The sequence below is a fragment of the Ailuropoda melanoleuca genome, chromosome 3 (genome assembly GCF_002007445.2).
Source record: "Ailuropoda melanoleuca isolate Jingjing chromosome 3, ASM200744v2, whole genome shotgun sequence".
NCBI classification, from domain to species: domain Eukaryota; kingdom Metazoa; phylum Chordata; class Mammalia; order Carnivora; family Ursidae; genus Ailuropoda; species Ailuropoda melanoleuca.
In genome coordinates this window covers 17,936,393-17,962,669 of record NC_048220.1, presented here as the reverse complement: position 1 = coordinate 17,962,669, position 26,277 = coordinate 17,936,393, and the positions used below count along the sequence as shown (strand labels likewise).

The 26,277-nt window shown below is 36.1% G+C and overlaps 1 protein-coding gene across 1 annotated transcript in view; it reads right to left on the bottom strand.

The window, feature by feature from the left end:
- SLC12A2 (solute carrier family 12 member 2) overlaps positions 1–26,277 on the bottom strand; it is a 105,796-nt gene that overhangs the window by 60,340 nt on the left and 19,179 nt on the right. Inside the window, exons 2-4 of the mRNA XM_034655729.1 lie at positions 16,038–16,157; positions 14,628–14,703; positions 14,229–14,324 (exon numbers count right to left, since the gene is read on the bottom strand). Coding sequence (XP_034511620.1) covers positions 14,229–14,324; positions 14,628–14,703; positions 16,038–16,157 — 292 coding nt within the window. The remainder of the gene's footprint in view (positions 1–14,228; positions 14,325–14,627; positions 14,704–16,037; positions 16,158–26,277) is intronic.

Sequence of the window (26,277 nt, the reverse complement as noted above, 5' to 3'; positions counted from 1 at the left end):
ATATAATTTGTAAAAGTAACAGAATAAGGGAGAAAAACCATATAACCATTTCAGAAGATGTGGGAAAAGCATGGCAAAATTCAATATCCATTCATGATAAATATTCTCAGCAATTTTGAACGATAACTTTCTCAAACTGACAAACGACATCTTCAAAACCCCACAGGTATCTTCTTAGTTGTGATATACTGAACTTATTCTACCTAAGAATGAGAACAGGGCAAGGATGTCTATTCTCATCTCTTCTATTCACCACTATACTGGAAATCCTAACTAATTCAACAAATGAAAAAGAGAGAAAGAGAGAGAAATAAAAAAATCCTAAAAATTGGCAAGAAAAAGTATAAGCCATGTCTATTCACAGATAACAGTCTGTTCATCAAGATCACAGAGTAATGGTATCAAAACACAAAAGTCTATTTTATTTCTCTATATAAGAAACAAAAACATAGAAAATAAAATTTACAAATACTACTTATAACCAAAGCATATGACACACTAAAGGGTAAATTTAATAAAATATATATACTGAAAAATATAAAGTACTACTGTAAGAAACAAAAGATCTAAATAAATGGAAAGATACACCATTTTCATAAACTGGAAGATTCAATATTGTTAACATATCCATTCTTCCCAAAACAATTTCTAAGGCTGAAATACCAAACCCCATCAAGATTTTATGGGTTCTTTGTTTTTGTTTTTGTTTTTTAGAAGAAATTGGTACACCTAAATAAAAAATTCAGGTAGAAATGCAAAGGACCTAGAAGAACCAAAACAATCTTGAAAAGGAACAAAGTCAGAAGACTTAGAAATTATAAAGGTAAGCAATCAATAGTAATCGGCATAATTACTCTCATAATTCTCCCGTGAGAGAAACAAACATCAATGGAACAGCATACAGCACAGACAATACACAGACAATTGCTTTTTAACAATGGCACCAAAGTTAATTCAAAAGAGAAAAGACAACTGTTTTAATAAATGGTGCTAGACCAAGTGGATACCTACACAGGGAGGTAGGGAGGAAAGGAACCAGTCAAAAACCTCAGCTAAAACTATAAAGATTCTAGACAAAAACAAAAAAGAGTATCTTCATAAACCTCGGGATAAGCAAAAGATTTCAGGTCAGTACAATAAAAGCCCTAGCCATAAAAGAAAACTTAAGAATCTAGATTTCCTTAAAATGGTAAACTTCTGCACTCTGAAAAATAAAGAAAATTATAAAAATAATGAGGCAAGGCAAAAACTGGGGGAAAAAACACACAATACATATGTTAGACAAATCAACTGTATTCAGGATATATTTAAAAAACCTCCTACAGGGGCGCCTGGGTGGCACAGCGGTTAAGCGTCTGCCTTCGGCTCAGGGCGTGATCCCGGCGTTATGGGATCGGAGCCCCACGTCAGGCTCCTCTGCTATGAGCCTGCTTCTTCCTCTCCCACTCCCCCTGCTTGTTCCCTCTCTCGCTGGCTGTCTCTATCTCTGTCGAATAAATAAATAAAATCTTTAAAAAAAACAAAAAAAAAAAAACAAAAAAAAAACCTCCTACAAATAAATAAAAGATAACACAATTTAAAAATCAGCAAAATATTTGACTATATTACAAAGAAGATATATGTGGTCATAAGCACATGTAAAGATGCTTACCATAATTAATCATCCACAAGAATAGCTATAATTAAAAATACATAACAAGCGTTGGTAACAACACAGAAAAACTGGAAGTCTCATATATTGCTGATAAAGTCTCACATATGGCTGATGGTAGTATAAAATGGTACAACCACTATGGAAAACCATTTGGCAATTTCTTATAAATGAGACATACAAGTACCTCACAAATCAACAAATCCACTTGTAGGTAATCTCCCAACATGAGTAAAAACATACAACCACAAAGACTTGTACAAAAATGTTCCTGTCAGCTTATTTATAATAGCCTCACACTAAAAATAATTCAAATGTCCTGCAATAGTTACTAAATAATTTATTGTTACTACAAGTAGACAATCATAAAATTGAGTAATGTATAGTAATACTACACTATAACAAACTACTAACATATAGAACAACATGGATGAATCCCAAAAACACCATATTGTGGTGAGACACAAAAAGAGTGCCTTCTATAGAACATAATTCCATCTTGGGCTAGAGGTGAGGGAATGATCATAAAAGAACTTTCCAGTATGATCAAAATAGTATGTATTTTGTTTGAGTTAGGTTTATAGACTTATCAAAACTCACAGACCTGTAAACTTAATATATGTGCATTTCACTACATGTGAATTTTACTTTAATAATATTGATCTAATAAACTATAAATCTATGGTCAACAGCTAGCATTTTTAAAACTTAAAAACTCTACCCTAGTCAAAATGACATAGCAGAAAAATTCATGGCTAGACTTCAAGAGAAGATTAAACAGGTCTTAAGCAAGTTTATCAACTCACTGCTTATAATGAAAGGAGTCAAAAGTTACTTTTAAGTTGGACCAAGTGTGAAATCAAAGTTTCTCTTTCTTTCTTTCTTTCTTTTGTTGAAGTTTATCTTAAAAGGCAATTAAATCAGGGCACCTGGGTGGCTCAGTAGATTAAACATCCTACTCTTGATTTTGGCTGAGGTCATGACCTCAGGGTCATGAGATGGAGCCCTGGGGAGGGCTCCATGTTCAGTGGGAGAGTCTGCTCAAGATTATCTCTCTCCTTCTGCCCCTACCCCTGCACGTAGGCTCTCTCCCTCTCTCTCAAATAAATCTTTAAAAAAAAAAAAAAGGCGATTAAATCCGTAATTCCATCTACATGTTTTTTTTTGTAAAAACAAAGAACCCAACCCAAGTCAGGATTAGCATCAAACATCTGCAAATGAACAGAGTTGTGACCATATTCTTCACCACCACCCAGCACCCTCCCTCTTCTCCATTCACTTCTGTGGTTCTTAGGCGTATCCTCACAGAATCCTAGTGCTATAAGGCAATTCTTTGGTCATCAAGCCAAACTCCTCATTTTACATGAGGACACAGAGATTCAGATAAGTAGTGACTTTAAGCAATAGGTGATGGATAAAACCATGAATGGACCAAAGTGATATGCTGGTTAGGCCTACAAGTAAAATCAACACTAAAATGACTGCCTCATCTATCTCTTACTGTTCTAAGAATTAATGTAAAACTCCTTGGGAAAAATAAAGCCCTATTAAAACTCTATTTCAAATTTGGTCAAAATACTAAAATCTTTTTCCTCGGCTGTTAGCCAAAATACAGAATTTTATTAATGCTGTAAGGGTAACAAAGGTTTTTGCAAAGTAGACAATGAAAAAAAAATCAACTTTACCCTATTTCTTTTTTTAAACAGGAGTCAGTGGATTTGAAACCTCTTTCTAGTGAGCTCTGTCCTGCCAATTTTTGTTATAAAGCATTAATCAATATTACCTTACTTTTTTTCTGAAAAGAACCATAAAAATGAAAAACCCAAAGTTAATCAATGTGAATGTGCATGGTCCGGAGCAATTTTTGATTAGGATTACATATACTAGGGGGCGCCTGTGTGGCTCAGCCCTTAAGCATCTGCCTTCCGCTCCGGTCATGATCCCAGGGACCTGGGATCGACCCAGGCATCGGGCTCCCTGCTCAGCGGGAAGCCTGCTTCTCCCTCTCATACTCCCCTTGCTTGTGTTTCCTCTCTTGCTGTCTCTCTCTCTCAAATAAATAAATAAAATCTTAAAAAAAAAAAAAGGATTACATTTACTCATCAATCTTTACAGAAAATGGAATTATCAGATACAGCTATTATGAATGTTCAGAACAAATGAATTGAACTCAAATTAAATGGCACCTTCAAAATAAAATACACAAAGACAAAAACCCCCACGCAACTAGGCAGGAAGGGAGGAGTACTTAGTATCTTTTGAACATGCACTCTGGATGTCTGACTACCAATTACGCCACAAAAGAGACATTTCTTAAACCACACAGGGCTCTTAAAGGTTCTCATCACAAGGAAATAACATGTTTTTCTTCTTTCCCCTATACCTATGTGAGATGATGGATGTTAACTAAACCTATTGTGGAAACTTATTCACAATATAAGTCCAATCATTATGCTATAACACCTTAAACCTATTCGGTGCCGTATTTTGATTATATCTCAATAAAACGCTAAGGGAAAAAAAAAACTACACGTGGTTCAATTTAGCACTTGCTCTTTTTATCTGCAAACATGGACTAAATGCTCTATATTAATGTGAAAACTTTTTCATCTTTAGAAACAACAAACCTGTCCAAGTTAATTTCCTTTGAACTATTTTACCTTTTATTATAACTCTTGCTCATCCTTGATAAAAACTGCACAAGAAATCTTACTGTCCAATGATGTTGAAAAATCACAGTCAACACGTGATCTAGCACATCCTCAGTGCCTCAGGTATGGGTAAGAAACTCTGAACAAAATCAAATTTTGACACGTTTTCTACCAAAATGAACTTCTGCCCAAGAGTAATGTGAAAGTAATTCAATTTAAAATACAAACTAATACAACTATGAGGTAGAAAAACACATAAAAAATAAGGTAAAATTTGAAGGGTAATGGACTCCAGTCAAAATAAAAGTTAATTTGGGGGCGCCTGGGTGGCTCAGTTGGTTAAGCGTCTGCCTTCAGTTCAGGTCATGATCCCGGGGTCCTGGGATTAAGTCCCGTGTTGGGCTCTTTGCTCAGCTTCTCCCTCTGCCTCTTCCCCCTGCTCGTCCTTTCTCTCTCAAATAAATACATAAAATCTTTAAAAATATATAAAATAAAAAATAAAAGTTAATTTAGCAAGGTGACACTGTGAGGGGATAATTTTATGTGTCTACATGCTTGGCCCTGGTGCTCTGATACGTGGTTTCCGTGAGGGTGTTTTCAGATGAGATTTACATTGAACTGATAGACTATGAGTAAAGCAGATTGCCCACTGTTATGTGGTGGGCCTCATCCAATCAGCTGAAGGCCTGAACAGAACAAAACCAAACTTCTCCCTAGCAAGAGGTAAGAAGTAGGTAGTTCTGCAGCAGACGGCCTTCAGACTTGAACTGCTGCATCACCTATCCTCTGGGTCTCCAGACTGCTGACCTGCCCTGCAGATTTTGGGCTTCCAGCTTCCATTCCATTATCATGTGAATCAATTCCTTCAAATAAATCTTTCCTTATATATACATACACATCCTATTAGTGCTGTTTCTCTGGATAACCCTAAAATGAAAATGTTACAAGGTATATATACAGAAACCCATCATATTTCCATTTAACAGTAAAAAACAGTAAGAAACTAGAATTTTAAATAGTAACCTTACAATAGCACCAAAAATCAGGAAATATTTTAAGTATAAATCTAAAACATATCTGCAAGATCTGTGTACTGACAACTGAAGAACTAAAGAGAGATAAATGATATTTATGAAATGGAAGCCCTGATAGTTAAGATATGTTAATTCTCCCCAAACTGATCTCTATATTCAACACAAGTTCAATCTAAATTCTAGCAAGACAGTCTGCAAAAATTGACAAGGTAATTCTAAAATTTATATGGAAAGGCAAGAGAACTAGAATAGCCAAGACAATTTTGAAAAAGAGCAAAGTTGAAGGAGCCATACTACCCAACTTCAAGATAGTATGGTATTAGATTAAGGACAGATCTTCAGAGAGTCCGGAGATAGACCTGCATATGCAAGGTCAATTAATTTTTTCCAGCTTCATTGAAATATAACTGACATATGACATTGTATAAGATACACAATGTGATGTTTTGATACACGTATATGTTACAAAATGTTTACCAAAATTAAAGGTTAATATATCCTTCACCACAGAGAATTCCCTTTCTTGTTGTTTTACGGTAAGAACATTTAAGATCTACTCTCAGGAACTACAAGTATACAATACTAATTATAGTCTGCATGCTGTATGTTAGATCCCCACAACTACTTCTTATAACTGGAAGTCTGACCAACATCTTATCATTTCCCTTACCCGTCAAAACCTGGTAGCCACTTTTCTACGTTCTGTTTCTAGAAGTTTGGCTTTTTTAGATTTCACATACAAGTGAGATTATATAGTATTTGCCTTTCTCTAACTTATTTCACTAAGCATAATACCCTCAAGGTTCATCTATGCTGTTGCAAATGGCAACATCTCCTTTTTTATGGCCAGATAATATTCCAGTGTGTGTGTGTGTGTGTGTGTGAGATTTTATCTATTCATCTCTCAGTGAACACTTGGGTTGTTTCCCTGTCTTAGCCATTTTGAGTAATGCTGCAATGAACATGGGGGTGCAAACATCTATAACAAATAGTAATTTCATTTCCTCTAAATAAATACCATGGAAGTGGGACTGTAGGAACATATGGTAGTTCTATTTCTTGAGGAACCTCCATACTGTTTTCCACAGTTGCTGAACCAATTTTCATTCCCAACAGTGCACAAGGTTCTCTTTTCCCCACATCCTCACCACCATTTATCATCTCTTGTCTTTCTGATAATAACCATTCTAAAAGGTACTAGGGGTAGCTCATTGTGGTTTTGATTTGCATTTCCATGATGATTAGTGATCTTGAGCACCTTTTCATGAACTTGTTGTGTTCTTTGAGAAATGTCTATTCAGGTCTTTGCCTTTTAAATCAGATTATTTGGTTGGATGCTATTAAGTTATAAAAGTTCCTTTTGTATTTTATATATTAATCCCTCATCAGATATATGACTTGCAAATATTTTCTCCCACCCTCTAGGTTGTCTTTTCATTTTGTTGACTGTTTCTTGTGCAGTGCAGAAGACTGTAGTTTGGGGGCGCCTGGGTGGCTCAGTCGTTAAGTGTCTGCCTTTGGCTCAGGGCATGATCCCAGCGTTCTGGGATCGAGCCCCACATCAGGCTCCTCCACTAGGAGCCTGCTTCTTCCTTTCCCACTCCCCCTGCTTGTGTTCCCTCTCTCGCTGGCTGTCTCTCTGTCAAAAAAATAAATAAAATCTTTAAAAAAAAAAAAATTGTAGTTTGACACAGTCCCATTTGCTGATTTTTGCTTTTGTTCCTGTGCTTTTGGTATCATATCCAAAAAATACCCTAGCAAGACCAATGTCAAGGGGCTTTTTCCTTATGCTTTGTTCTAGGAATTTCATGGTTCTAGGTCTTAGATTTAAGTACTTACTCTATTTTGAGTTAATTTTTAAAATAGAAGCCCAATTTCTTTTGCATGTGAATATCCAGTTTTCCCAACACCATTTAAGAGACTATCCTTTTCACATTGAGCATTCTTAGCTCCTTTGTCAAATATTAGATGACTGTACCTGCGTAAGTTTATTTCTGGGCTCTCAATTCTATTACACTGGTCTATGCATCTTTTTATGCCATTACCATACCATTTTGATTACTAAAGCTTTAAACTATAGTTTGAATTCAGGAAGTGTGATGCCTCTGGCTTTGTTCTCTTTTTATTTTTTTTTTAAAGATTTTATTTTATTTGACAGAGAGAAAGAGAGCACAAGCACGGGGGGGAGCTGCAGGGAGAAGGAGAAGCAGGCTCCCACTGAGCAGAAAGCCCAATGTGGGGTTCGATCCCAGGACCCCTGGGATCATAACCTGAGCTGAAGGCAAACACTTAATGGACTGAGCCACCCAGGGGCCTGTAGCTTTGTTCTTTCTCAAGACTGTTTGACTATGCAGGGTCTCTTGTGGTTCCATGATAATTTTTCCTATTTCTGTGAAAAATGCCCTTGGAATTTTGATAGGAATTACAATGAATTGATATGGAAGGAACCTAAGGGTCCATCAGTAGACAAATGGATAAGGAAGGGTTATGAGTCTGTGTGTGTGTGTGTGTGTATGTGTGTGTAATGAAATATTACACAGCCATAAAAAAGAATGAGATTGTGTCATTTGAGACAACATGGATGGACCTACACAGTATTATACTAAGTGAAACAAGCCACAATGAGAAAGACAAAAGAACTTTATGATTCCACTCATAAGTGGAATCTGGGGGGAAAAAAAACAACGAAAACCCTCCAAACCTCCAGATGAACAAACAAAAAGCAGAATCAGACCTATAAATACAGAAAACAAGTTGATGGTTGCCAAAAGGCAGGAGAATGGTAAGGTGGGCAAAATGGGTGAAGGGGAGAAGGAGATACAGGCTTCCAGTTATGGAAAGAATAAATCACAGGAATAAAAGACACAGCATAAAGGAATATAGTCAATGATATTATAATAGGATGTAATGAGACAGATGGTAGCTACACTCCTGAAGGTAGCATAATGTATCAACTTGTCAAATCACTAAGTTGCAGATCTGAAACTAATGATAACACTGTGGGTCAACCACACTAAAAAATAAATAAATAAATATAAATAAAAATTTCTAACTAATAAAAAGCCTCAAAAAGTTGTTACCCACGAAACAGGGAAAAATGAAAAGTTTGCGACAGACATCCTGCGTCGCCTGTGGATGAAATGATCAATATACGTAATATGAATCATCTATGTATTTTACAGTAGCTGTGGAAATTGTGTAAAATAAAGGTTTTGCTGGTGTATTGAGGAAAAAAATGAAAAGTTGAAAATAACAAAAATGTAATAAAGGTATCAATGATAAAGTAAACTAACAACTGTTGCTCAGAGTTCATCTAGTATGATTAGAAAATACACCAGAGGGGGGGCGCCTGGGTGGCTCGGTCGTTGAGCAACTGCCTTAGGCTCAGGGCGTGATCCAGGCGTTATGGGATCGAGCCCCACATCAGGCTCCTCCACTGGAAGCCTGCTTCTTCCTCTCCCACTCCCCCTGCTTGTGTTCCCTCTCTCGCTGGCTGCCTCCGTCTCTGTCAAATAAATGAATGAAATCTTAAAAAAAAAAAAAAATACAGCAGAATTCTTAGAGCATTAAACCACTTACTTCTGTACACTCACTAAACAGTTTACCCAAAGACACCTTGTGTAAAATTTGAAGGAACCATTTTGAGAATACAACAGAGTTCTAAGGGATCCAACTGGATCCAATATCCATTCTGGTTATCATTCTAGGAAATACATTCTAATACCCTGGTCTACCAATATACAATAGTCTGTTTGCATCTTAATATCGGGCAAATTTCCTCAATTCTGTTGCCATTATTATGTCAAATAGAGAAAAATGTGTTAACCAACATGAAATCCTCAGACTAGGACTGGGGGTTATATTATCGTTGTGACTGATCACTTGAATAAGTTAACCTTGAAGAGTCAGGACATATTGCCTTAATTCTGCAGCAGACAATTTCGGAAACAAGTTGCAGTACTTCTAATCATTAAAGACTGGCAAAATTGAAATGCCACCAAACAAGTCAAAGAGAAAACCCAAGTCAAAAATTATTTACAACTACTTGCTCTTTATAAGTAGTGTTTTACTAAACTGAAAACACAATGTTATGCTTAAGTCTAATAAAATCTCAAAATACAACTGTTAGAGAACTGCTCATTATAGCTTCTTCAAGTATTTCACTGATCTGGAAAGCTGTTATTTGAAAGAAATTTGCAATAAAAGGAAAGAATCATGGAGCTAAATTCTAAGTTACAACTCCTTGCTTGGTGATGACAGGATTGAATAGTATATAATGGACTAAAGAAAAAACTTGACAATCAATGATAATTTGATTTTACCAATATAGAAAGCACTTTCTGTCACTTATAATCCATGCAAAAAATGTTAGTATTACTTTCAATGTTTAATTTCACCTATGTAGAGAATGAAGAGGTCTTCAATTATTTCAGAGAAATGAAAAAGAGAAGTATATAAAGACAATTCTGACATAATACAGACACTTAAAAAAGATCCACCTGTAAAATCTGCGTGAAATTTAAATTTGTAGAAAAAATGAGTATAATTGTGTCATTTCTGCTCTCCTCCTCCATACAAATTATACATGTGACTAACAACAATGTTGCATTAAATCTGATGGATAGATTATCCATATCAAGACTACATTATCATGCCTAACAGTTACATTTCATGTATCATGCATGCCTAGCAGCTAGATTTCAAAAAGTAATTGCCACTATCATCTGAACACAGCTCCAAGAAAACAGGATCTTCTCTGACTTTCATTGTACAAATCCAGTGCCTATCACAAGGAGCTCAAAGATTATCTGCTGAATGGCTGATGTACAAGTAATATAAAATTTCATCTTAGTCATGGAATAGACAGGTTTATATTAATTTTACATTTTCAGAACTACCTGTCTGAATTTGATGTAACCTGGATTTTTATTTGCAAGTATACGAACTCTGCTTTCAACTTAATGCTTAGCACATATAGCACGATTCAAAAAATTAGTATTTACTATTTCACAGATGAGACCATATTCACAGATTATTTAAGGATGGAAGAACTCCAGTCTGAGACATCTAGAAAATGCTGATCTAAGTGAACGTGACTGTTGGCCAGCACCCTCTTGGAGAACCTGCTGCACGTGGCCCAAGTGAATTCTGTAAAACCCAGCTCTCAGAAACACAAAAAGGACTTGCACAATAGTATAGAGCTCTGGGCTCTCAGCAGGCTACAATCATCTGCAGAACGTATCTGTCTGTTAGGCCAGGGACTATGGCAGAGATGAAGGTAAGGGTTACCTGCCAAAGTTACTTGGCACTGCTATTTTTCTGTGCAGGCAGAAAACTGATGATATGATTCTCTAACTTGCTAGTAGCTTTTAGAACCCAAAATTCCTTACTAAAAACTAATCGAGACTGACTACGCACCTTTTATTTTCTAAGGGTTGATTCTTTTTATTTTTATTTTTTTTAGAAACCCTGAATGTTGTCATATTATTTTTATCCTAGACTTCATAATTGGACAATTATATTTGTTTACAAACTGGCAGTTACTTCATATAAAAAAAAAAACAACTACACTTTTCTAGATTGCTATCTGTTTAATCTCTAAAATGTACTGTTAAAGCCAATGTTAAGGTAACTTGGTAAAGTTAAATTTCTCCTATGGCAAAAAACACAAAGTGCTAGGAAAAGTATGTATTTCACATACTGCCAAAGAGATAGAAACATACCCTATAAACTGAGAGTAAAATATTATTCAATGTTAATAAAATACAAATAAATGTTATGATTGAGTTAGGAATCAACATAAAATGTTGAACGCTACCTCAAAATAGTTCTTTATATTAACAAGATAACTAGGCAAGTTCAAAAGGATTTCAATTTCAATTTCTCCAAATTGAAATTACTATACAGAGCAACCACAACCTTTAGGTAAAATATCTCCTTATTAATTCCCTTAATAATCAACCTCCAGTTCATAGAAAATTGAGACGGATCTCCAGACATCACCATTTCCGTGGTATCCCTCTATTTCTCCAATCTAAGCCTTTGGCATCCTGACCTGTGGATATTTCTAGCTCTATTCCTCTCTTCCCTATGTAGTCGTTTTGAGAGAAGTAAAAATCAAGTCCTCAGTAATTGGGCTAGAGGAGATCCAAACCTAGCACTCTTAGTCCCACCCCCACTAAAAGACAAAGCAGTTTACCGTTACAAATGGCAAACAAACTCACACCTATACAATGAGTCTCTTACAGTTTGTTTTAAACCATAACTCCCACACTTTCTTTCTCCTTGGAAAATTATGTCAAACAAGGAGGATTCCTGGGGTGCCTGGCTAGCTTGGTCAGTGAAGCGTGCAACTCTAGATCTCAGGGTTGTGGGTTTGAGCCTCTCATATTGGGCGTAGAGACAACTTAAAAAAAAAAAAAAAAAAAAAAAAAAAAAAGATTCCTTGTTCCAGAGAGATTCCTAGTCTGTAATTTGCTGTCATGATGCTACAGTGTCATTTAAAAGTTCCACTCTCCTCTGTATATTCTATAAAATGGTTCCTGGAGCTACAGGCATGATATAATTCAGATTCAATTTCTTGGGAAACAATACTCCACAGATACTTTAACTGAGTTAAGAGCTTACAAAGTTGGAATATTTTAGTTTTCTTTCCTTCTCTTGCTACGTAGAACAATTATGAAAGAAAAAATCTCATCAATTTCTTGATTACACTAAGTTTAGGTAAGGAAACTTTCATTCAGGAAAACTTGATTCAACAGGAGATTCTTCACATTTATCAATTTTCATAATAAGTTGGTTCCCTAGCATTCTTCAAAGGTAAAAAATAGGTTCTGTGTCTGTGAACTTAAGGATTTTATCATACATTATGTCTTCATTTAAATTATTTTTAGTAGTAAGTATGGGTGTTCAAACTATCCAAACTTAAGTCAGCATTAGCTTCTTCAAGTTGGCTCCTGGGTCCTTTTGACCTGAAACTAGTAGCCTTTATTACACCTTTTTTACTTTCCAGTGTGAAAAAATGTCTAGGCCCTTATAGTACATTTCCTGCCCAGATCTGGAACCAATCATTTTTCCAAGGTCCTCTGGTTCTTCTGAATGAAAATATACCATGTGGATACTAGTGGGGCTCACTGCTACTGGGCTGGTCATTTGTTATACATAATTTTTGCATACAGTACGAAGCAACATGCACTTTGGGGATAAAATGTGTAAGTCACACCAATACTTTCAATACAGAATCATGACTACACAGGGTGCAGTATATTCTTGCCAGATTTAGACCTGTACCTACTTTCTCATATGGGGAAAATACTGTTTTTTCATGAAACCAAAATAAATCCCATTAGGGCTGTCCAAGTCCATGAAGCAGATAAAGAGGTGACAAAGGGGCTTACAGTCACTGAAGAAAGTCTCCAAAAAACTTTCACTGCAGATGATGATACAACTTGCTTGTATTCTGTAAATGATCAGCCAGATTTCCAAAGTTACCAACTGACAACTGAAAAATGAACACCTTGTAGCTTAGTTTCAAAGTATGTGGTCAAAGTCTCTGAGGCAGATGTATTTATGAATACATATGAAAACTACTGGTAGTACTGAAAGATGCAATGGCTTGTTAGTCACAATGCAGGGAAATCTATGCTTCCCCTAAGTCTGAGTTCACATGGAGAATAATCTGTGGGGTTCATGGCAGCAGTGGCTTCATGCCCCACTGTGGCTTACAACCTTGATTGGAAAGCCTGAAGATAAGCAGAAATACTTCAATAATTTGCTTGTCTACCACATCCCCTTCTTCTTGGACTACCATTGCCCAACAGCAGCAGAAATATATGAAGCATGGGGCACAGTATATAAGAAGCCAAAAAGAATCTCTCAGTGTTGTCTGATTAACTCTTTTGGACATACCCACATCTTACACCCCAACAGAGCGCAATCTAGACTCATGCGCACATACAAGTTCAGCCAACAGCCACGCATGCTCAGCATGGTCATATTGCTGCCAGCTTCCCCCAGGGCCACAGAGATCTGGATCTTCTGGTATATAAGAAATATGAAGACAAAGAAGAAAAATGAACGGTTCAATCTAGTTCTCTAAAAACCTGGTGCAGACAAACCAGAAATTGTGTATGTATAATGTCAAATAAACATCTGTAAAGCAGGTGAGGCAGATGTTACAAGTAGATTCTCTTCTCAGTTGACTGCTCTGACAACTGCATAGGAGCTGGTAAAGTCCATTTTCTTTCCTTTCTCTAGGGATGTCCTCACTCCAGCTAAATGATGAGTTTTGATTTGGAAAACACAATTCTTTTCTTCTTGTTCACAGGGGTCCCAAGGCCATTCTCCTGGTCTCCTGGGGGGTCTCCCTGGGAAGGTGAAATCTCACAAGGGAGATCTTGTGGATTTCAATGAAAGAGGCCTCAGGGCACCCAAAGAAGAGAGCTAGAGTTGATAGTATGGATTCAGAGTCCCAGGTGTAACTCACACAAGCTGTCAGATCATGGGAAAAGAACTCTGCCTAAGTTTCCCTAAAGGGGGAGGAATGAGGTTACACCTATATAATACTGACCAAATACAGGATGCATGCTACTGATCCAAGGGCTAAAACCAGGAAGGAGGTAAGGGACGGTCCAACGGAGAAGAAATCAGGTCAGAAGCTCCATTCTTGCTACCAAATACAATGAACACCCTAAGTAATTTCAAGCATACATGTTTGTGTATGAGCCAAAATTAAATTTTATATTCTGTTAGTCTGAAAGTGCTTAGTAGCAACTTTCTCACCTATACAGACCTATGTTGCTTTTTTTAAGATAAAAATAATCTAAAAATTTAACCCTCAATTTACTTAGTAAGAGTAATCTGGTGACAATGACGTGAAAAGATTGAATTTACCTCCACGTACAAATCCATTAGTAGCTATTGCTGAAGTAGACAATCCTGTGATAGTTGTCACAACAGTGGCCATTATAATTACAACAACCGACAGACCTTTAGGGAAAAAGAAAAGAGATGAGAATACTTACATTTATTTCAACCTGCCTTATCTACAACTGGTTAGTATACAAAATTTACATTACATTTAACAATTACCTTATTTTTATCCCATTTTGGAAAAATCGATTCAAAATTTTGAAAAAAGTAACATTAAGACAATAATCTGATACAAATGAGAGAATAGCTTAGAGGAATTCCACTTGTTTGAATTTTATGAGGTTCGCAGCCTAGAAAAGCACATGGCTACTTCCTTTTTTTCACTCTCAAATGAATCAAACAGTATGTAACTTTGCTTACCTATTCCAGCCTGACCCACAATCCATGACAATCTAATGAAGAGCATAACACCCCAAATGTTTAACATACAACGTACCTAGGTAAGAAAAGAGGACAAGTTCCAGATGAAGGCAACTGATCAAATATAATACATCAGTAAATGCAAAACTAGCCAAAAGGGGGACAACATCCATTTAAAACTACAGAAAGTCATTTTAAATCTCTTATCCTTCCTTTGTAATACTTTTTCAAAGAACTTAATGAGAGCTGAAATGTGAGCCAATTTAAATGTAATAACACATCAAATGATCTGAAACAGCAAATGGTACTGAACAAGGTAAAAGAAATATTTTAATACTTCAACCCTAAAAAACAGTTCCTATTCCTATTTATCAATGCAACTAAGTTTAATTTTTGCTTATTCTTTAATAACATCCTTATTTCATGATTTCTTCAGAAGATTTAAGTATACAAAGTATGTCAGAACAAAATCTAATTGTTCACACATCCTTTTCTCTTTTTTTAAAGTTTATTTATTTATTTAAGTAATCTCTACACCCAGTGTGGGGCTCAGACTCACAACCCCAAGACCAAGAGTTGCATACTCCTTTGACTGAGCCAGCCAGGCACTCCTCACACATCTTTTAAAATTCTGAACTATTTGAGAGAGTTTCTCCAATTTACTTTTACTATGGTGTATTATGCTTATACATAGAACACAGTCATTTAAAACACTAAAATCTAAGAACAGGCAAACAACACTACCTGAAGCTTCACAATTACCCTATTGATTAAACAGTGAAATTACTACTGGAACTGGGATTTTCCCTCTGCTTCTCCCCTAAATGTCAACATGATTCTAATTTAAAGTGCTCCCAAAATCCCAGTGGGAGGTCATTTAGTCTACCAGTCTCCCCCAGTCAGTTCCTTAGTGCCTATTCCAACACAGAAAAACAGAAGTACATCTGAAACTTAATCACCTAAACCTATCTAGTTAAGTGACCTCAACACTTAAGAGAATGCTTTCTCCTTCATTCTGTTCCATGTTAACTTTCATACATTTCTCTTCAAAAAATAACGGGGAAGGAATATTTCAGCTTTACTGCCTGCTCAGCTTTCTTGATTCTGATGCTCCCATCAATAGCTTCATATGTAATTTCTGAAAAATGACAATATGTGAGATTTACAAGAAGTAATAAAATATAATTTGGAGGAAATCAAGTATAATATGATTCTGTTAATATATATATCCTGTTTCCTTTACTGAATTTAATATTCACAAGAAAAGAAGGTACAAATTATTAATTTGGTCTTCCATAACACTCACATAAAAAAAAAGAAGAGCTCTCTTAAGAAATGATGAGAACATTAGGAAGACTTTATAACAAACAGAAATGCTGTAAGCCTATAATTCAATCTATAGGTACATACTAATACACCCTTGATCCAGCCAAACTTCACAACTCCTTTACTTTCCGCAGTATACGTGACAACAGCATCTCTGGTTGGAGTACTTTCTTCCCCGTTGGCAAAGCCATCCTCAAAAGGTTCCTGGTTAGAAAAGGAAATGTGAATTATGCTTAATTATTTAAAGTTTAAAGTCACATGATTAAGACAAATATCACTAAATACATTTAATCATGTTTAGGAGGATACAGATTTCCAAGAATCAAGGATGTCTGTACACTTTACCTTAAAAAAAAAAGGAAAAAAAAAGTAAAGTAATAAAGTGGAAGAAAACCTTAATTACTGGGTATTGAAAAAATTTAAATCTTATCATGACAACAAATCCGTTTTAATTTCAAATTTTAACTACACTTCAGTGGTATGTGGAGAACAAATGGATAAGTACAAGCTTAGCTAAAAGTAAGTCAGTTCAGACCTGTCTCTTTAGCCACAACTTTATAGTTTCTGGTTAGCATCCTTCCCACAAATGAAATTTCAACATTAATAATTTAGAACTCCATCACCAATTAACACAGTTTTCCCTCTGTAGTCCATTACAGGATTCCTGTGGATCCCAAGATTCATTCCTAACTCTTGCCTTTACTCACTCTATGTCTGCATTCAGTCAGCCACTCAGCGCTCTTCATTTTCCTCTTCGTAATTTTTCTTAGATTCAGACATGAACTGTTAGTTTTAACGCTTCATGTCTCATTGTATTTTTAGTTTTTCATTCTCTACATTCTCCCCTTCTCTCTCTCCCCTTGGTTCTCTTGATCAGTCCCAACACACTAAAGATATATGACAAATTTCCAAACCAGTAATAGTGTGTTAAAAAACAGGTTACCAGGATGAAAGGAGATGTTGGGGCAGAGAAAATGTGTTAGATCTAGAATCATTTCCCTGACACTACCTCCATAGTTCTTCCTTACCCATATATAAAGAGCAGGGAACAAAATACAGCTGTTTCCAACATCATTCCTTAAATGAAGAAATGCCAACTAAATCAATTATTATTTAATCCTGAAAATTACCATCAAGATTTCCTACCCATACTTTTTAAAAACCATTTCCAGTGGTTCATACCCTCTAGTGAATTCCTTTTTTTTTTTTTTTAATTTTATTTATTTGACAGAAAGAGAGACAGCCAGCGAGAAAGGGAACACAAGCAGGGGGAGTGAGAGAGGAAGAAGCAGGCTCTCAGCAGAGAAGCCTGAGTGGGGCTCGATCCCAGAACGCCGGGATCACGCCCTGAGCCGAAGGAAGACTCTTAACGACTGAGCCACCCAGGCGTCCCTCTAGTGAATTCCTAATGTGTATTTAGAAATGAGCTATATCAAATTCTGTGTTGCTGGAGACAAAAATCTATATCATAATCCAAACTTCCCTTTTTCCCTTGACCAGTATCTGTTAGCCAAGTACATGCATTTAATTCCATTTAATGTATTGATGCTATATGTATCAACATGTATCAGCTCTTAGATTCCATATTTATATAGCTAAACGACTGCTAATTCTTAGATTTTTAAGCCATAGAAGAAAGGCTGTAAGTTAGATGTAATAATTTCTTTTACTATATTTTTTGAAAATTATTTTACCAAGGCTTTTTAATGACAAGGAAAAAAACCATCAAATTTCCAACTAATCCTCATGTTTGATTCAAAGACATGGCAATAACTTCAATTATGTGAAACACTTGGAAAACAAGCCATTCTAAGATCACTAAGAACTTAAAGATGAATGTTAATGTTAATCACTCCTGATAGTTGAAAGATTTTAAAAAACAGATCGTAAAGGACACAAATTATAATAATTTCCATTATAACACACAATTTTCTAACTACTTTCTATTGTATCAATAATTTCTGTACTATAGGAATGCTCCAAACTTATGGTATATGGAACTATCCACTTCCATTAACAAAAATTATCTGCTATATTTTATTCCAATGATTCCAATCTGCTATACTTTAACAGATTTATGGAGATATAATTCATATAATCACACAACTCATCCAATTAAGGTGCAAAAGTCGATGGTTTTTAGTATATTCACCAAGCTGTACAATTATCACCACAACCAATTTTAGAATATTTTCATCATCTCAAAAAAAAACTCCAAGTCCATCAGCAGTCACTCTCATTCCCCCTTTTCTCGAGCTCCTGGCAATCACTTATCAACTTTCTGTCTCCATGGATTTGCTATTCTAACATGTCATACACATGGAATGGGCTCATATAATACGTGGCCTTTGTATGTGGCCACCTAAGCTAACATTTTCAATGTTTCATGTTTCAGTACTTCACTCCTTTTTACTGCCAAAAAACAACCCATTGTATGGATAGACCACATTTGTTTAACGATGCATCAATTGGGCCGTCTAGGTGGCTCAGTTGTTAAGCAACTGCCTTCGGCTCAGGGCCTGATCCCAGGGTCCTGGGATCGAGCCCCACATCAGGCTCCCTGCTCTGCTGGGAGCCTGCTTGCGTTCCCTCTCTCACTGGCTGTCTCTCTCTCTGTTGAATAAATAAATAATATCTTAAAAAAACATACACACACAAAACACAAAAAACCCATGCATCAATTGATGAACATGTGAACCTATTCCACATTCTGACTACAATGAAATATGCTCCTGTGAACACTGGTACACAAGTGTTTGTGTGGACATAAGTTTTCACTTATCGTGGAAATACCCCTAGGAGTGGAACTGCTGGGTCTTACTTTTGAAATGACTACTTCTGGTCATTTTTTTTCCTTCTTTCATATCAGACTGTGGAGTGTGACTCCTCATTTCAGTTGATTTATCTGTCTATTTATCCCTCTTCCTCACTTAGCATCTGGTATAAACATGGAAATCAGTAACTGTACTTGTTAGAAATATGTATATGTAGGGGAAAATATGTGACCAGGGGCCTATGTGGTTCAATCACAGAGCATCCCACTTTGGCTTTACTTCCACCATTGGAGGTGCTCTAGATGGTAGAACATCAATGATGATCCCAAATGAACGGAGGAAAAAAAAAAAAAAAAGACTCCTCATGGGCATTGATGATTCAATAGCTCAATTATTAAAATAAAACCAGAATAAAAATTTTTGCCTGTTAATTCAATTAACTTTAGAGAGAAGTTCCTTGGCTTTCACTCTAGGATATGTAGTGCTCTGCGTTTAACTTGTAAATGAAGACTAAAATATTATACAATCTTGGGGGACCTGGGTGGCTCAGTCGGTTAAGCATATGCCTTGTGCTCAGGTTATGATCCCAGGGTCCTAGGATGGAGCCCTGCATTGGGCTCCCTGCTCGCTCAGTGGGGAATCTGCTTCTTTCTCTCCCTCTGCCACTCTCCTGCTCGTGTTTGCTCTTTCTCAAATAAATAAAATCTTTAAAAAAAAAAAAAAGCTTAAAATATTATATAATCTTCCAAATATTACAAAAAAATATGTCTATAATATGCACAAAAAGACCTCTTCCTTCCCATTTCTATTAACGATGCATATACATCATAGGCTATCTTTTCTAAGGCTAAGTATCAATGTGGGTGTCTTTTTTAACAATGCAAAAGCATGCAGGCATCTTAAAATTTTTGCTGTGGGTGCTTATCAGAATTCCACCACAAAGCTGAAGATCTAGAGATAATTATGTAAGTTTCCACTATACTACAAACAACTGTATTCACAAAATGAAGTGAAGATTTTCAGCACGTATGAAAGCAGTATTTTAAAATAAACATGAGTCCCCATAAAATGAAAGTTTATCTTCCTCTCCACATTCCAATAGCTCTATTTAAAAAACTATTTGTTATTAACATCTAAAGTACAATTTAAAAATTATCATCAAGTATTTGTTACTTATAGTTCAATCAATAGATTTAAATATAACAAAACTGGGTTAAATTGTATTAATTTCCTGCAAGAACAGGAAAGCAAAGTAGAACACACATACTGTGTTCCTTTAAATACATTAGTTCAGGATAAATAAGGAAACAGTGTGGTATTTTGTCTACATACAAAAAAATTGTTTAAAAACCTTATAATAAGGAAAATTTCACATTTTTAATTATGAACTGAAATTATGCTGATACAAAGCTGCATAAATAAATAATATCTTCAACCTACCTAACAGTTTCAAAGAAATGATTGGTTTGTGTTTTTTCCTGTTTTTCACATAATGGATAAAAGTTCAAGAACAATAACATGAATGAATTTTATGGGGAATACCATATTAAATGAGGTAGACCAAATGAACCAAATTAATCTGATTTATTTGGAGAGAAAAATCTTTCCAAAAGCAGCATGGTGATTCTGAGTCTCCTAAGCAGGGATTGAGGATGGGCGTATGAACAGAATGGGGAAGTGAGGAAGAGATGGAGGAAACAATGAACGATCCAGAGAGTTAGGCCCTCAGTAATGGAGGCATTTCTAAATGAAAGAAAGAGAGATACTAGTAAATTATCAGCCTGAAAAGGAAATGATTAATTCAGTTAGACATGCTGAATTTGAGGAGTCATGAGACAATTAAAGAGTTCTATCAGGCTGTTAAAAATTCATGACTGGAATTTAGGAGAGGGGCCAGGGATAAAGACCAAGTGGGTAAGCTATGGAAATAGAATGAAAAGAGAAACTCACAGAGAGAAAGTGTGAAGAGCTGAACATTTTTCTGAGGCTATAGAAGATAGGAGAATGAGGCGGCACCTGGGTGGCTTAGTCAGTTAAGTGTCTGCCTTCCGCTCAGGTCATAATCCCAGGGTCCGGGGATGGAGCCCCACATCCGGCTCCTTGCTCACCGGGGAGCCTGCTTCTGCCCCTCCCCCCTGCTCATGTTCTCTAGTGTGCGCTCTGTGTCTTAAACTAAAAAAAAAAAAAAAAAATCTTAAAAAAAAAAAAAAGGAAAAGAAAACACAAGAATGAAAAGGAAGTCTGGCCTCCACAGCCATTATTTCTTTGCAGAGAGTAGAGGAAAAAGAGTTTTTACAGTATGGGTAATCTCTTCTCTCCCCTGTATATTCAAATTTCCACCTCAATTAGATCATTCTTTCTCCTTTAACCATGGTTAACTTCTTATTATACAATGACTTCAACACAAAACAACCTCTACCATCAAAAGAGAGAGAGACCGCACTAACAAGGTGAGAGGAGGAGAGAATCCTCAAGTAGACTCCCCATTAAGCACAGAACCTGACATAGGACTTGACTCAGGGATCGATCCCAGGACCCTGAGATCATGAACTGAGCTGAAATTAAGAGTCAAGACGATTAACTGACTGAGCCACCTAGGTGCCCCAATGGGCATAACCTTTGAATCAGCTTTGCACTTCCGGATATCAATCCTAGAGAAAATTCATGCATATGCATATAGAGACATGCACCCACTAGATACAATATTGAAAAAATGGCATCAACCTAAATATTGATAAATAGGGGAGTGGTTATGGCTTTGCCATGACCTAGGTACAGTCGATTCTCATTACTTACAGTAGTCATGTTCTATAAAGTATTGCGAACACTGAATTAGCAAATATAGAACCATTGCTCTTAGAAGAAATACAGGTTAGGTTCCTGGGAGCCTCTGCTTACATTTTCTTTCTTTTTAAAATTTTTTTCCTTTTAGATTTTTTTTTTAAAGATTTTATTTTTAAATAATCTCTACATCCCACGTGGGGCTCCAGCTCACAATCTTGAGATCAAGAGTCGCAGGCTCTGCCAACTGAGCCAGCCAGGTGCCCCATATGTGTTTCGGTTTAAAGACACTTTACTGGGGAGGTTAGGGGATGGGGTAACAGGGTGATGGGCGTTAAGGAGGACACGTGATGTAATGAGTACTGGGTGTTTTGTGCAATTGATAAATCACTGAACTCTACCTCTGAAGCTAATAATACACTATATGTTAATTAACTTAATTTAAATAAAACAAAATTTTAAAAAGTAAAAAAAAAAATGCCCAGCCAAATTTGCTGAAATATTATACCACATTCTTCAGTGACTGCCAAGCTGGCTTCACCCCACCACAACACCAAAATAGTTTTAAGACATCCCAAGACTTCTCTGCCGCCAAATCTAACGTACATCTTTCAGTCTCTGTCCCACTGGACTTACGAAATGGCATACGACACTGTTGACTACTCCCTCTTTCTTGAAACATTTCTTGAAATGCCACACTTTCTCTGAGCCTATTCTAACCAGCAACTACACAGGAACACTTGGTCCTAGAGCCAGCTCCTTTGCTCATTCTGTGTTTCCTTTCTACAGTCATCTCACCATCTCACACAACCCATAGCTTTAAATACTATTAATATAGTAAGTAATGAGGGATGTCTCCTATTCATTTGCAGATCAGATCTACCATCTGAGTGTGCGACCTGAGTGTGAATATTGATGTTGCCACTTGGCCTTTTTTTTTAAATTCTAATTCTTACCAAATGAGAAAAAGAAATTGTCAATGTGCTATAAACAGCAACTTTCCTCTAAATGAAAAGACGGAAATGATTTCTCTTTCTTGAATCAGTTTTGGTGAGCACTTAACTATCAAAAAAGAATTTGACGAGAAAACAGTAAGGTCTTAATAATTAAAATCCTTTATAATGTAAATGTGAGATTCCTCAATGGATGTCTTAAAAATTGCTATGAAGTTTGTTCAGCTTCCATATCCAACAATTAAACTTGTTATTTAATTCACCCATTTAAATGATCTTTTACGTATCTAATGTCCTATTTCGATTCTGACCAAAGAGAAATCACTACCTATAATACACTGAGTTTGATCATTTCTCAGGGAAAAAAAACAAAGAAAAGAAAGAAAAGAAAAATCTTATGTAACCAAGCTACTGTTTCTTCCCCAATGGAAGAACTTTCTTCAGATTTTTAGAGACAACATACGACAAAACCAGATTTGTTTTCATAATATTGGACCAAAAAATCAAGCTTTAGGAAAAAAAAATACTTGACCAGGTTGTTTTTTTTTCTAACTGCCATTAAAAACTTTAATACTGCTTTAAGCTAGCTCTGGAACCTGGAGTGCAAGGTTGTTACCTGTGTACATCCTTCTCAGCTCCCAAATGTGCACATCAATGATTCCCACTGTTAAATGCTTTAGTTCACATTACATTAAAATGTCAGTGTTTTCTCTTTCTTTGGACATTCCAGTCACTAAATTCATAAAATTTTCATTTCCAGAATAAAATGTAGCATAGGTAGTCTTTACAACTATACAGACAAGGATGTTAATACTCACGAAAGAGGACTGTGCAGTAGTTAAGAATGAGTTGTGATCACATTTTTGCATAGTTAAGTGGATAAAGGTGTTTATCGTTGGGCAGAGAAACATCAAGACTGTTTAAACAGTACAACCTCTGAATATAGTTAAAATACTAATAAAACACATTTCTAGCACTGTTTATTACCAATCTATTCATTTTAACACAAATGCAATTCTTAAAATTAAACTGGTAAAGACCTGGTAAAAGTTGTCTTTGCTCAATAATTTCAGGTCTCAACGATCAAAAGATAATCTTTGTGGTTTTATTTTGTTTTATTCGTATTTTAAAGAACAGAGCAAAGCTGGACTGAAGTGTCTCTTTAGGCCTAAGGCTGCCATAATGCTGTTTCCAGGGAGACTTAAGGATGCTAAAATATGGACGCTACGAAAAGAGAAATGTTCCAATCCCTTAACTATATTTAATATATTGAAAAGTCCAAAGTAACCCTTAACATTCTTCTGTTATTTGAAGATTCTACATTTACAAAAAGCTGTTTCTGGGCAGAAATCACAATTACAACCTTCTACTCATTCATTTAACAAATATTCATACATCAATTTTATCAATCACTATAATAGGTACTTTCCAGCCCTCCTAGACTTGTTTTTATAGTAGAGGCTAGAGATGAAAGCAAGCCTTCTACCTTAAATGTGGGGCATTTTCCACTATACCAAAGTAGCCACTATTAAATTAAATGCTTAACTCAGTCAAAAAAAGGTTAGGGTCCTTTTCAATAATAACCCTATTTCAAGTCACTGCTTTTCTGTAACAGTAACTTTCCCAATCTGTAAAACAGAGGTAATACTGGTAATACTCCCTGCCTACCAGTACCATCCCCTTGGTGTCTTGAGGCTTTCTAAAGAATGATCAATTTTTATTAGCGCAACAGCAGAAAGCAGTTGACACTTCTATCTTGAGGCTATAAAGCCAGCTGATACAACTTGATCATAATATAGCAATTTAAATTTGAATGTGAGTGCCATGTTAGAAATGTGAGATTATGACTCACCTATAGTTATGTATTTCAAAAGAATTAGGAAACTTATTCTTAAGTGTCCTGGTTTTTCAATGCCTGACCACTTCTCAACAAGAACAAGATTACACACTCTATTGACCTATCAGAGCAAGGGCAGCAGTTTCCAAGGACTCCACAAGCTCTCAGTGCCCAGGCAGTGTTCCCGTGGCACCTGATGAGAAGCTCTGACCTATCCCAGCACGGGAAGACTAAAGCCCGTGCCAGTGAGCATCACTTAACTGCTCTTGCAACTAGAGATCCTCTTCCTTTTGTCTGCCTACTGCCTTCCTGAAATATATACTGCATTAAATCTTGATCATGTATTATGGACCCACTGTGAGTCTATGTTTCTGTGTAAAGGTCCATTGATTTACAGGAACAAAATATGCTCTTAGCATCACCTCTGCAACTAGAAAGTGATTCTTAGAATAATATACTAATTTACATAGTTAATGTGAGGATCACACAAGGTGTTGTTTTTTTTTTTTTTTTAAAGATTTTATTTATTTATTTGACGGAGAGAGAGCCAGCGAGAGAGGGAACACAAGCAGGGGAGTGGGAGAGGAAGAAGCAGGCTCCCAGCGGAGAAGTCTGATGTGGGGCTGGATCCCAGAACACTGGGATCACGCCCTGAGCCAAAGGCAGACACTTAAAGACTGAGCCACCCAGGAGCCCCTCCAAAGTATTCTTTTACAAAAAACAAACAAACCAAAAACCCAAGGCTGATTATTCATTGAAGATAAAGATGCAAATAAAAAAACAGATTATTACAGAGTTTTAGTTTCTCAATAAGACAAAGCTATATGTACTAACTTATCATTTTCTTGATGCCACAAAATAGGAGTGAAATATTCATTTACCCTGCCAAATGTAGACTAGGGAACTACACTGCTTTCTAGCATTTTAACCTATGAAATAAAATTTGGATCTCAATCACAACTGATGTACCTTCTTATGAAGTAAACCAACCTTACCAAATAATCCAAAGTGACAGGAAAAATGCAACATGAATAGGAAAAGAATGTGGAGGCAGGGGTGGGAGTTGTCAGTCAATACACAGCTATTAAGTTTTAATGCATTTAACAATTACTTATTCAGAAGAAGGTGCTAGGTACAGTGTAGCAGCAAGGGTAAACAATACAGAAATTTAAAAATATGCAAAAATGTTTACCCTTATTTAAGTTGTGCAATTCCAAATTATTCTGGAAGACCACACCATCTAGATGCTAAAAAATTCTGCTAATTACAACCATCAAAAATGTCAGAAGTCCAATATTAAGGGAGATCTCACATAAATAAGACTAAAACAATAATTCCTTCCAAAAGTTTTAAATTCTATCCCATATTAATGTTTGCACTAAAAGCAAAACAAGATGGAAAAGCTTACTTAGTAGCCTTAGTACACTTAGTTCCCTTTATTTCCCTATGTTTCTGAGCAATCCCCTTACTATTTCCTCTAAGCACATGAACGTTTGGAAAATATAACAGAGGTAATGGTTTCTTCCCAATTACTTTCAAAGAGTTCAATTCTGGATGAGAACTGGTTTGTGGGTTAAGAAAATAGTTTGATTTTGTATATTGTGGGAGGTGAACCCTGGCACTGAATCTAACCCAATCAATTCAAGTCTACTGTCATATACATCAGAATTTTTCTACTAACCGTGCCAGATACAATGAAACAGTTTTTCCTGCTTTCAACATACAAAAGTTTCTTATAAAATATAAATTGTACATAATCTAGGCCTGTTTATTCATTACCTTTGGAATTAAGCTAAGAATTCTTAGTATATGAGACCTTCATAATCTATCTAGCTTAACTTATTTATTTACTTACGGAGAGAGAGAGAGAGACAAGGCGTGCATGCACAAGCTGGGGGAGCGGGAGAGGGAGAAGCAGGCTCCCTGCTGAGGAGGGGAGCCTGGCAGGGCTGGATCCCAGAACCCTGGGATCATGACCT